This window comes from Hibiscus syriacus, unplaced genomic scaffold (assembly GCF_006381635.1).
Source record: "Hibiscus syriacus cultivar Baekdansim isolate YM2019G1 unplaced genomic scaffold, ASM638163v2 tig00110293_pilon, whole genome shotgun sequence".
In the NCBI taxonomy this organism is placed as follows: domain Eukaryota; kingdom Viridiplantae; phylum Streptophyta; class Magnoliopsida; order Malvales; family Malvaceae; genus Hibiscus; species Hibiscus syriacus.
In genome coordinates, this window is record NW_024062665.1 from 219,056 (window position 1) to 233,741 (window position 14,686).

General features: G+C 32.1%; 1 protein-coding gene and 1 pseudogene across 1 annotated transcript; one reads left to right on the forward strand and one right to left on the reverse strand.

Annotated features, from left to right (window-relative positions):
* Window positions 1-6,429: 6,429 nt before the first annotated feature.
* Window positions 6,430-9,868, forward strand: LOC120116328 (annotated as a pseudogene).
* Window positions 6,439-14,370, reverse strand: LOC120116327 (probable protein phosphatase 2C 24). The gene is made up of 6 exons (XM_039136838.1): window positions 14,210-14,370; window positions 13,903-14,107; window positions 13,489-13,800; window positions 12,433-12,538; window positions 12,030-12,341; window positions 6,439-6,485 (listed from the first exon to the last, which is right to left on the reverse strand). The coding sequence occupies exons 1-6, from the start codon at window positions 14,368-14,370 to the stop codon at window positions 6,439-6,441; spliced, it is 1,143 nt and encodes a 380-aa protein (XP_038992769.1).
* Between the last annotated feature and the right edge of the window lie 316 nt (window positions 14,371-14,686).

The following is a 14,686-nucleotide window of genomic DNA, read 5'->3' on the forward strand; positions in this document are numbered from 1 at the left end:
TGTGAATGTTGTATTTTGTGTTTGGTTGGTTTAGCAGGAATGTAAGATTACCGTGTTTGGTTAAAGGAATAAAAGATTATTGTAATGTATATTTGACCAAATTGTCCTTATTATATATTTGTATAATATTACAAATTGTAAAATATTTATATATTTTCTTTAAAAAATTAAATTCATAATATTTATATAAATTTTTTACAAAATTAAAAATATAAAAAATGTTTAATGAAAGGGTAAAAAAGATTTTAACCCCTGAACTTCATATAAAATTTTAATTATAGACTTTTTTTTTGTAAATCTAAAATAATTTAAGGATAAATTTTTAATTTAACCTTCGTAGAATTTTTATTATTCAATGACAGAAGAATGATATTTTTGAAAAAAATAAAAATTTAAGGGCATTTTAGTCCAAAACGCAGGTAATGTTACAATACCTAAGGGAAGGGAGGTAATGACATTCCTGGTAATATACCCAAAAAAATCTACTATTGGTAATAAAACATTATTGGGAATGAGATTCCCAGCCAACCAAACATGGGAATGTGAAATTCCCCACAATCCTTGAACCAAACACCCCCTTAAAGTTTTTTTTTTTGCTAAATTGAAATTTAAGTTTTCTTTTAAAAAAAAATCGAATTTCACTTCTTCAAAAATTTTAAATTCTCACTAAATTTTAATTATTCGAATAATTTTAATTATTTTTCAAAACATATTTTTAATCATCTTGACAATTTTGATTGATTTTAAATTAGTATAGAGCAAGTTTTTAAATTCGAAAGACAATTATTATTTATTTAATTAATAAAAATTATCATATTTGTAATATCATATTTTATATTGGTCATATCATTTTCATCAAGTTGAAAAGATAATTGAAGATGTTATTGAGGCATTAGGGTTTGTTCTATTTTTTTATCACCCTAATTTTTTTTCCTTCATTTTTGTGATCAATAGTGACATTATTAGTATTAGTCGCTGAACACCGATATTTATTATTTTTCTTTTAAAACCGTGTCATAAAGATAAAATTATTAAAAATTTTAAAAAAATATGTGCCCCTCCTACTCCCACAAACTAGTTAGTTTGAACTTGTCTAAAATAAGACCTTATCAAGAATCTAAATGCTTTTAGATCTAGACAGGGATTAATCGACGGAGCAGATGGGGACAGTCGTTGATGTGACGTTTAATTTACCATTTTTTTAAATCTACCATCGTCTAATGCAATGTGTATAGTTAGATGTCTAGACATGTGTGCACATATGCTATTATTTTTAAATAATAAAGTAAATATATTTTTGTGTGTTGAGTATCGATCCACGAAGAATAAAATATCACGAAATCAATTATTTTTTACAAGGTAATTAAATGATGAATTAAAGAGTCTAAATAAAAGAAATATCAATCAATATAAAAGAAGCATGCTTTTGCGTCTATGTTTGTAACTCACAACTTCCCTCTCGTATATGAAAACACAAATGATATCACCATATTCAAAAAGAGCCACTAAGCTTTGACATTGGTGTTAGAGAAGCGATCCTCTTGTTACCACTCCACTAAACTCATCCGGTTAAAGCAAGTCTAATCTAATAAATGTATAGATAGTTAATAATAGTTGAACCTTTTTACACTATCTAGTAACTCTCATTATACTAATGTTTTTCTAAAGCATCATATGATCTCTATATACGTTAAGGTTTAACCATCATAAATCTTAAATGTGTATATTATTATATATATTATTATATAATCTATAATATAATATGTTCTTATATTTTTATCATAATAAAAGATAATTTTAAATCCTTAAATCCTAGACATTCGAAATAAAATAATAATTTACTTAAAGACTTATTTTGAAAAAGAAATTAGAGACTTGAATGCAAAAATGTAATACTTCAGGACTTTTTTAATAATAAAAAATATAACCCTAAACAACTAATCCAATTATGAAATTGTTGTTTTAGGGTTTATAGGACATTTCCTATAGGAAGTGTCTTGCAAAGATTAGTCTACCTTAACAAAAGACTTTTTTTCCACATAAAGTGCTTTTGTCATGTACATAATAAGCACTTCCTATAGAATTTTGTTTTTGATTAAATGAATGTTATATTGAGAATTAATTGCGAATAGATGTTATTTTAATAAATATTTTTTATTTGAGGCATGATTGAGTAAAATAGTTTAATTAGAGACTTGATTAGTACAAGATGTTTGAGTTTTAATTAATCAATATGTATAAATACTGATTAAAAGTAATAATTAATCATTTAGTTTTCCTAATATTTAAAACATTGATTTTAATAAATTTTAAAATCTAATATTTGGTTAATCACCTTTTCCTTTCGTAATATAAGAGTATGCAATTTGTTAATTATTTGAATTAGCTTAATGTAATAATAAGTGTTTAAATTATACATTTTTCTAACTTTAGATTTAATTTTTTTTCTTAAAGTAAGTGTTGAACATTTTCGATATTATAATTTTAAGTGTCTATGCTGTAACATTCCTTAAATCATGTTTATATATTTTTTAAAAAATTTGTTTAAAAAAATAAAAAAATATCTTAGAAAATCTCTCACTCGTCTTCTCCCCGCGCAAACACCCTTCATCCCCCGTCCGCCCCCACCCCCACCCCCTTCATCCCCTCCCTCCCAGCCCCCAGCTTCCTTCGTCCCCCTCCCCTTTTAATCCCCAATTAAATCTTCCACCCATTAAATGTAAGGTTAGATATTTAGGATCCTTATCCACTAAATTTAGAATTTGAGATACGATAAAAATGATGGTCTATCATTAGGTGGACGGTGATCGGAAAGGCGATAACGATGGAAAATGAGGTTTTAAATTAAGGATTTTGAGTTTTTTTTATAATTTTAAAGAAATTTAGGGTTTTTTTTTAAATAATATATTATTTTTTAAAAAATAAATTTTTTAAAAATATATGGTAGTGACATATGTCAGATAACGAGTTTTTAACGGTCGTTACGACGTGAGCACTTAAAAGCGTAAGGTTGAAAATATTAAGCGTCTACTTTGAGCAAAAAACTTTGTAGACACCGAAAGTTAATATAATCAAGTATTAGTAATGTGAAATTGTTTTGTTTTCATATTTTTATTTTTTAGACTTTTGATGTTCTTCTATGTTTCTTAGCAATGTGAGTTTTTTTTAAATTAAACCAAACGACATCGTTTGGTATGATTTTTTAGCCCTAAAATTATTTTTTTATTATAGTTATATAATTATATTTATTATTTAATATATTTTACCTTAAATATTATGTTGTAGTTGATTTGAATCATATTGTTTCACTTGATTTTATGGTTTTTAACTTATATATGTTATAATTTACCTTGAATATGGCTTGTGATATAAAAAATTATTTTTTATTAAATGATTTTTATATTTTTATTTAATTTTTTAAACAATTAATTAATTACGACGTCGTCCGATTCTTCCGACCGATTCGACTGATTGAACCAGTAAACCGATAGTACAATCGGCTCGCTGACCGATCCGATTCCGAAAACCATGGTCTTTTGAATTTGATAAATTTAATTAGATTTATAGGATTTAAGTTTTTTTTAACAAGAAAACGAATATTGGATTCAACCTCAACTAAAATGGGTAAACTCAAAATTTTGAGATTCAACTACTGATAGTGATTGACGATGATGGGAACGATGACCAACGACAGAAGATTTTAATATAATTATTAAACTGACGAGAGTTTTTAAGATTTCATTTGAAGAATGTTAAAAAAAAAAATCGAATCTAAGAGTTTAAATATAATTTTTCATATCAATACTTAATAAAAGACATATTGAAAATAAAAATTATCTTTGAGGAAAGTTTGCTCATATATATACATGGGTAGAGTATATAAATAGATCCATTACTATAGAAAATTATTTTGTTCAGTCTCTCAATTATTAAAAGTTATAAAATAGTCATCCAATTATTCATATATTTCAAGTTCATCCTTTTTCTCTGAAAAGTTAACGGTCGTTTGAGTTAAAAGTTAACATGCTGATTGAGATATGATAGTCTTTTGAAATTATAAGATCAAATTTTATCATATATAATAAGTATGTTAATGTTCAGCTCAGACTGTCGTAAATTTTTTAACAAAAAATGACAGGTTTAAAACATATAAATAATTATATAATCATTTTTAAATTTTTAATAATCGGATAACTTAACAAAACAACACGGACACTATAATCAGAGATATGTTTGTATTTTACGCACATACACATATACATACACATACACATACACATACACATACACATACACATACACATACACATACACATACACATACACATACACATACACATACACATACACATACACATACACATACACACACATACACATACACATACACATACACATACACATACACATACACATACACATACACATACACATACACATACACATACACATACACATACACATACACATACACATACACATACACATACACATACACATACACACACATACACATACACATACACATACACATACACATACACATACACATACACATACACATACACATACACATACACATACACATACACATACACATACACATACACATACACATACACATACACATACACATACACATACACATACACATACACATACACATACACATACACATACACATACACATACACATACACATACACATACACATACACATACACATACACATACACATACACATACACATACACATACACATACACATACACATACACATACATACACATACATACACATACACATACACATACACATACACATACACATACACATACACATACACATACACATACACATACACATACACATACACATATACACATACACAGACACATACATACACACACATACACACACACACACATACACACACACACATACACACACACACATACACATACACATACACATACACATACACATACACATACACATACACATACACATACACATACACATACACATACACATACACATACACATACACATACACATACACATACACATACACATACACATACACATACACATACACATACACATACACATACACATACACATACACATACACATACACATACACATACACATACACATACACATACACATACACATACACATACACATACACATACACATACACATACACATACACATACACATACACATACACATACACATACACATACACATACACATACACATACACATACACATACACATACACATACACATACACATACACATACACATACACATACACATACACATACACATACACATACACATACACATACACATACACATACACATACACATACACATACACATACACATACATACACATACACATACACATACACATACACATACACATACACATACACATACACATACACATACACATACACATACACATACACATACACATACACATACACATACACATACACATACACACATACACATACACATACACATACACATACACATACACATACACATACACATACACATACACATACACATACACATACACATACACATACACATACACATACACATACACATACACATACACATACACATACACATACACATACACATACACATACACATACACATACACATACACATACACACACATACACATACACATACACATACACATACACATACACATACACATACACATACACATACACATACACATACACATACACATACACATACACATACACATACACATACACATACACATACACATACACATACACATACACATACACATACACATACACATACACATACACATACACATACACATACACATATATACACATACACATACATACACATACACATACGTACACATACACATATATACACATACGTATACGTATACGTATACACATACGTATACATATACGTATATGTATACACATACGTATACGTATACGTATATGTATACACATACGTATACGTATACGTATACACCTTATCACAAAACCAATGGCGTTTCCAAAGCCTTAATATAAAAACAATGGAAAAGAGCGAATTTATCGACTCCGGTGGATATTTGATTCATAGATATAGTGAAATAGGTTTCTCCGCCACATCGGTGTTGCAGTCACCATTTGCTTCCGTCTTTATTTTGAAATTATTTAAAAATAGTTTCAATATTTTTTATATTTTTTATATTTATAGATAGAAATGTTATTTTTATTCCCACACACAAAAAAAAATATTAAAGAAAAGAAAACTCAGGCCACATTGTTCTCCGCCTCTCTTTTTTTTTCCAAAGAATCCCCGAAGGAGAACTCAGTTCAAAAAGCCCAGAAGAGAAAAGCAGAGTATAGGCTTTAGAGATTTTGATTATTTGCTCATATTATGGGATCTACTTCGATTGACCCTTCTCTTTTGGATGATATCATATGTCGTTTATTGGAGTTTAAGCATGCGAAGCCAGGGAAGCAATTGCAGCTGATGGAAGGCGAGATCCGTCAGCTTTGCACCGTTGCAAGAGAAATCTTCCTTCAACAGCCTAATCTTCTTGAACTTGAAGCTCCCATCAAGATCTGTGGTACGATTTTGTTTCATTTTTTGAATTGGAAAATTGATCGGAATTTATGTTTTGGGTTTTTGGATATTTAGTTTTAGGCTTCGGATGTTTACATTTTGATTATATGTAGGAAAGTTGAAAGCCTTGAAGAGTTTATTTCCTTTTTTAGGGAAATTTGATTGGATAACGGAAAGCATGAGATTTTTTTTATTGAATATTTTTAATGCTATATGTCCTTAGCCATAGGAGCTGCATTGAAGGATTTTGCCTAAATTTCATTAATTTAACATTGATGTTTATGTCTTCATTCATGGTATAATTGATTTCTTATCCTGAGTTTTTGTTTGAAATTGTGGTATATGGATTAACTCTGCTATGCATATCACCTGAATTGCATGAGATTGATGGTATGTGAAAATTAAACCGTTGATGGATTGCTTCTTTTAGATTTTTATAGCCTTTTAATGCTTGAGGGGGAGGGTTGGCATAGGCTGAAATTTAGATAGAAGGATCCTTTAAATTGGTTTGCTGCTTGTCTTTATCTTACTTGATGATGCGTCTGCTGGAAAGTCCTCTAGGTGGAGAAAGGTCTATTGTAGATGATGGATTGGGAAAGCATGATATATGTTAGTGGCTGTTTACATGATGGGATAAGAGAAAATTGTATAAATGATAGAGCCACGTAATTAGTAAGGAGCCATAGCATCAAGGAAGTCTTCAGTTTAAATAAAAATGCTAAATGTTCAAATAAGGACCAAACCTTTTACAGGTTGCTCAATTAAGGGTCTACCCTTTCAAAACGGTTGAATAAGGGCCTACTGTTTTTGAATTTGCTCAAATAAGGGTATAACGTTAAAAAAAAGTCAAATAAATGACTAAATTGTTCGAATCTGCTCAAATAAGGATATAACTTTTTCTAATATGCTCAAATGAGGGCCCTTATTTGAAAACATTTTTGAAAGTTTAGGACTTTATTTGAGTAAATTTGAAAATGTTAGGTCCTTATTCAATTATTTTGAAAGGTTAGGCCCTTATTGAACCCTTTTGAAAGCTTAATCCCTTATTTGAACAACTTCTAAAAGGTTAGGCTCTTACTTGAGTATTTAACCAAATAATGTAGGCAAAAGAATTGGCATTATGTAGAAATGTTTCTCTTAGACTTGGACAACCTTGGTGTATAAGAACACAAAATGAGGTAAAAGTTATGTTATCATCTATGTTCATTGATGGAATCTAAAGAGGGTTTAAGAAGATTGTTGCAAAGAATTACTCAACAAACATGATATTTGTCTGATTTTATGGGTTTGATTAGATGATTAAATCGAATATCAGATTGTCCTTTTCAGGGATAGAATCATAGAAAGGATAAATAATTAATATATACCCTTTAAATGAGTTAAAATAACATGGAAGCAAACATCTTTGTTTATTACCTTTTCTTTTTACAACTCTATGTTTTGAATATTGCAAGTCTATGTAATGATAGTAATATTTCCCTCGCAAGATTTAGATTTTCTGTTTTGGTCTGTTGCATTTCATTTCTCCTGTTATATGCATGGGGCTTTTATGATGGCTTGACTTCTACAGAAAAGTTAATGTTGGGAAAAAAAATTGGCCAAACTCGAAGTTCTTATATATTGAAAGCTAAAGAAGTTTTTTATGAAAATCAAATGTAATGAATTCTTTATACCATTGTGACAGATTCCATTGTAAGTACCTATAGGACAAAATGACTGCTCATCTTTTTTATTTCAATACTAACTTTCGAAGGATAGTACCAAATGCAGATGATATAATACTCGTTTGGTTTTGCTTGGTGGTTCCATTATGAAGAGATAGGGCTAAGAAGCCTAAGCAAGTATGGGAAATATGCTGCCTATTGGTCCCACAACTTAGGGTTGTAATTGAACGAACTTCACTTTCAATATATGTGAAGGTGGCATCAATATCAAAATGTTAAAAGTGAAGAAACTAGAACGCAAGCTTAATATCCGACATGCTACTCTGAACATCAGTTCTGGAATTATATCTGCCTAATTCTGAGAATTGGTTTTAACTTCTTAATAGAAATTTTAACAATCTGTTAACTTCTTAATAGAAATTTTAACAATCTGTTTCTTTTTCTTAAATTCCTTCTTTCAGGGGACATTCATGGGCAGTATGCTGATCTTCTGCGGCTTTTTGAATATGGAGGCTTTCCTCCTAATGCTAATTATTTATTCCTCGGGGACTATGTTGATCGTGGCAAGCAGAGTCTAGAAACAATATGCCTTTTGCTAGCATATAAGATCAAATATCCTGAGAACTTCTTTCTTTTGAGAGGGAATCATGAATGCGCTTCTATTAACCGGATTTATGGGTTTTACGATGAATGCAAACGAAGGTTCAATGTGAGACTTTGGAAAACCTTTACTGATTGTTTTAACTGTCTTCCAGTGGCCGCTCTAATAGATGACAAAATATTGTGCATGCATGGTGGTCTTTCCCCTGATCTAAAAATTTGGATCAAATTAGGAGTATAACCCGACCGACTGATGTTCCCGATTCTGGTTTGCTTTGTGATTTACTTTGGTCAGATCCTGGTAGGGATATCAAAGGCTGGGGTATGAATGATAGAGGAGTCTCATTCACCTATGGCCCAGATAGAGTCTCCGACTTCTTAATGAAAAATGATATGGACCTTGTTTGCCGTGCCCATCAGGTTAGAAGTGTTTACTCTTTACTTCATTCTTTATGCATCTGAGTGTAAGTGTAGTAGCTGACCCTAATGCTTCGTTCAGGTCGTTGAAGATGGATACGAGTTCTTCGCTGACAGACAACTCGTCACTATATTTTCCGCTCCCAACTATTGTGGCGAATTCGATAATGCCGGTGCAATGATGAGTGTTGATGAAAGCCTAATGTGTTCATTCCAAATTCTTAAGCCAGCAGATAAAAGGTCCAAGTTCATTTGAGGGACATAATGACTTGTACATGTTCCTATGTAGAATTGCTGATGTAAGTTAAATCTATCACTTTTACTAAACCAACTGCTTACTGTATCATGACAGTGGTTGTATTATTTAATATTTTGTTGCAGTCCCACTTGTGATTCAAGGAGAAAAGTTGAAAGATTAGGTCACGCTGGTGTTGGAGTTCTTTGAAGATGCTGACCATATCCTCTCCCATGTCAAGTGTGAACCTTTATCTGTTTAAACTATTTATAGCCATATGAAATCACAAGATAAAGACATGGTTGACATATGGCACCTCTTTTATTTTTTTTATTAGACGTGAAATCTATTGGCATTGGAATTCCGTAACGGCAAAAGTTTCCCTTCTCTTAGGGTTTGTTTTTGAACAAAAATGGTGGCAACTGTGTGTTTTAATGTCAGCCCTATAATCGACGTCTAGCAGCAAGTGACGTAGCAAACCATGTTACGTTTTCGTCCTTTTATCACATGACGTTTCAGTTGGTTTCTATCACTTTGCATTCGACTAGAGGTGTACACAAAATTTGAATATTCGATTTTGTCTAAAAAATATCCGAAACCGGATTTTGAAAAAACCGGTTTTTTTTAAACCGGATCGGATATTTAAAAACTGGATAGTATAACCGGTTTGGAAAAAAATTGAACGACCGGTTTTTTTACCGGATTAAAAATTGGTTTTTTTTAAACCGGATAAAAAATCAGTTTTTTATCCGAAAAAATCCGGTTTTTTTCAAACCGGATAAAAAACCGGTTTTTTATACGAAAAAAAATCCGGTTTTTTAAAAAAACTGGATTTTTATTCGAAAAAATCCGGTTTTTTTTAAAAAAACTGGTTTTTTTGCAAACCGAAACCGGTTACACCGGTTACATCATCCGACCCTCCAAACCAGTTAGGATCTGATCCGGTTTTTTTAAAATTCGGTTTTTGAGTTGGAAAAAAACCGGATCGGTTTTTATTCAATCCGGATCGAATTAAAATCCGATTTTTGTGCATCTCTACCTGCGACCGAAATTCCAAAGCCTTATCAATATTACATTTAACAGGCAAGTGGTAAATAGCTTCTTCTTTTATCCAGATATTCCCATTAAAATATTAATTTTTATGCTAACTCTCATTTCAAATTATTTCTGAGATTTACAATTTTTTTTACCACGTAAGGTAAGAAAAACTGGATGGATCTATCTCACCACATTATTCGTAGTTTCAAATAGTAAAATTTATCCATCTCTTTTTTGTTTCAAAGTGAATCTTCACCTTTTTGCAAATAATAAAATTTATATGGATCTTTTTAAAAAAGAATTAATATATTCGATATGGTATGTGTCAAAGATACATAATTATATAAACATAAGTTAAACTGACAATAATAATGTATGTATTAACATTGTATTTCATCACTCGATAAATACATATTCAAAAAATTTAAGTAAAAAAATTTAAACATTTAAAGAATTTTATTTAATAGTGAATGACTTAAAAAAATCTATGAGCTTCACAAATTTTATTATTTGAAAATAATTTTTTAGGTATTTTAAAATTTTATTGTTTTAATATAATTTTTTAAGTAATTTAATATAATTATATATATATATATTTATTAAATAATTGAATATAAAATTAAAATAAAGTATACAAATGATTTCTTACTATAGAATATTGCTTTATTAAATCATTTGATAATTAAAAGTTAGAAAACGATCCCGATTATAAGATGTTGTATTGTTAAATTTCTCGGCTATTAAAAGTTACAAAATGATCATTTGACTATTCATTACGTTTCAAATTCATTTTCTCTACGGGCTAAGATATAATAAGTTCATTTTTTCTCATTTTTCATTAAAAATTTGATGACAAATTAAGTTGAAAGATATAATAAGTTCATTTTTTCTCATTTTTTGTTAAAAAAATTTATGACAAATTAAGTTGAAAGTTAACCTATTGACTGAGATATAATAAAATATGGTCTCATAATCTCCTCATATCTCAATTAACAAATTCATGAGATAACAGATTAACATCTAGTTCGTTAATCTAGTTCAAATGAACGTGAAAAAGAAACTTAGAAAAGAAACTGACTTGTGTAAAATAAAAATAAAAAAACTAATAGGTGACGTGTGTAAAATAAAAAAAATGTGAATCATAAAAAAAATCAAACATAAATGTTATAATAAAAAATAAAATATTTTTTAATAGATGACATAAAAAGCCTGATAAATAATCAATCATGATTTTTACTAGAAAAAATGTATACATATGAGGGAAATATTAAAATTTTAATATTGTACCTTTAATCTATGCATACAAAAACAACAATGAAATTTAGATTTCTTTTTGTATTGGATCATTTGATCTAAAGAACAACCTTACGTATGTCTTGGTCTAATAAAGGCTTAAAACAAAAATATTTGAAGTGGAAATGGCTAGGTAGGTGTCAAATCCACCACAACAACACTAACATTGTCAGTACTATGCCTGGCCAAGGCCAGCTTCGTGAGCAACATAGAGGCGTCAGTGCACGCCTTGTCCCAGATCCCTCCCCCTTCTCCAATGCTGCACCCCTGTGTCTGTGCCTGCGCCTGCGCCTGTGCCTTCAAACACGTGTGCGCCACGCCACATGCCGTATCATTCGACACCACGTCCCATAAGCCGTCACTCGCTAGAATCAGGCATTCGTCCTCCGCCGTCCGATCCGTAATCGTGACCTCCGGCTCACAACTCACGTAAGGTTTCAAATATTTATCCCCTGTGCCACACAATTCTTTTTGTCATGCTCTCCGGTCATTAGAAAAAGCGCAAGTTACTATGTTTAGTTCAGTCTTTTTGGATTATTTTACCTATGGCTCTGGACATTGCGAGGACTCCAAGCACCCGAGGACCGTCCCAGTAAACGACCCGACCCCCTGCTTCTTGTATCCGATTCAGTTCATCTGGACGATCAGGCTGTTACCATTTTAACATAATTACACATTGTTTTATCATAATATTAATAAAGATAATTCTAAACAAAACACACAACTCTGATCCCTCCAATTCCTTCAGCATTATATGCGTCAATAGGGATGAAACAAACGAAACTAGGATCAATGATATGCATATGCATGGACAAGGACAAGGACAGAACTAAGATGAATGATATGTGTGAGCAGGGACAAAGCTAAGATCAATGATATGAGTGAGCATGGACGGAGGGATCAATGATAAGCGTGAGCATGCATGGACAGAGCTAATAAAGATAATTCTAAACAAAGCACAACTCTGATCCCTCCAATTCCTTCCGCATGATATGCGTAAATAGGGACAAAACTAACGAAACTAGGATCAATGATATGCGTGTGCATGGACAAGGACGGAACTAAGACGAATGATACGTGTGAGATGGGACGAAGTTAGGATCAATGATATGTGTGAGCATGGACGGAGCTAGGATCAATCAATGATATGTGCGAGCATCGACGGAGCTAGGATCAATGATATGCGTGAGCATCGACAGAGCTAGGATCAAATATTAGGAGAGAAAAATTATCTAAATTCAAAATAATAAGGATTCATTAAGTATTAGACTTAATCTAAAAAATCGGAGGGAACGATCAAATTTAACTTTTGTTTAAATTGTTGGGAACCTAAAATGCTATTAGACAAAAAATAATCGGTCTCTGTGCGTGAAGATAATGCTCCTACGTTCTGGCTTAAAGCTAGTCGTTTGGTTAACTAGAAAAGAAATAAATAAAGCTACCTATTTCACGTCAGACTATCTGACCTTAATCGCATGAAAAGGAACCAACAATTTCTTTTGTGTTAACAAAATTTTCTCCGGAGCCAAACAGAAACAGGATATAAGCAAATCTTTTGCTTTGAAAAAGAAAAGAGAGAGGTAAGTACAAAGTGGTAACCTTGTGGTCGGACGTTAAAACAACGGGGATGCCGTTACGACACAAAACAGCTCTGGAATCACCGCAGTTAGAAACAACAATCTTATCAGGCGTTACCACGGCAACAACGGCGGTGGATCCAACGGCATCGCACTCCGGAGAATGTAACTCGCACCGGCAGTTAGCTCCCGCCTCCATACTTTCTTTCAACTTTATCAATTCCCTATCCATGCGCCTGAAGCTACGCTCCATCGCTCCTTTCCACTCTTCGTCTTCACTCTCCAACTCTTCTTTCATCAGTTCATGCAAACGCTCTCTGCACCGTATCGCCACCTGATAAAACAGTAACCAAAAAATTTCAATTTCTTCAACAACAAAAAAGAAGAAGAGATTATACTCCATTTATTTTCATTTCTATTTTTTTAAGATACGTACGTGAGAGCAACCGTGACCGTCGTAGACACCAAAATAGTGGAAGCCAACGGTGGCGGAGTCCTGGCCTTTGCAGTGAAACGACGGATGAATAGCGACGGCGTCTTCCATGTCTCTTCGACGTCCACAAACCGAAGCAACGCCAAATTTTGGATACGATTCAGAATCGATTGCGATTGCTGGCATTAAATGCGATAAACTTGTGTGACTTTTAACTACCTTTTCATTTTTCTTTTTTACATCGGAGCTGGAAGAATTATCTCCATTGTTTTCACGGTCTAGAACATACGCGGCGGCGCAAGCTTGGAACTTGTGGCGTTTCCGGCTATTCTCAGCCTCGGAAGGTGCAAAATCAACGAATTTAAACCTTCTAAACGCCATTCTACGTCTCCTGGCTTGGCGTGAACTGGGTTCGCACGGTGGTGCTGATGCTTCGCCTTCGCTCATAACTCCGCAGCAGATATCCGCCATCACCACCAACAACTAAAACCACCAAACTATTAACATGAAAAGCTCAGCCTTTTTTTTCTTCTTAGTTCAAAAAATTAGTACAAAAAACGGAATGGAAGCAGAGATAGTGGAGTGTGGAAAAGTGGGCTGGGGAAGAAGTGACGAGTGGTTTATATGCAGTATGGGAAGAATAAGATGACACGTATGTAAATAATGTATATTTGAAGTAAAGAGAGAGGGGGGGTGCTACGTGGTGAAGATAGTTCAGTGCATGTAAGCGTAGTGTTTGAGATGCAGACACGGGTTTGTTTACATTTGGCGAGTGCATGCAATGCAA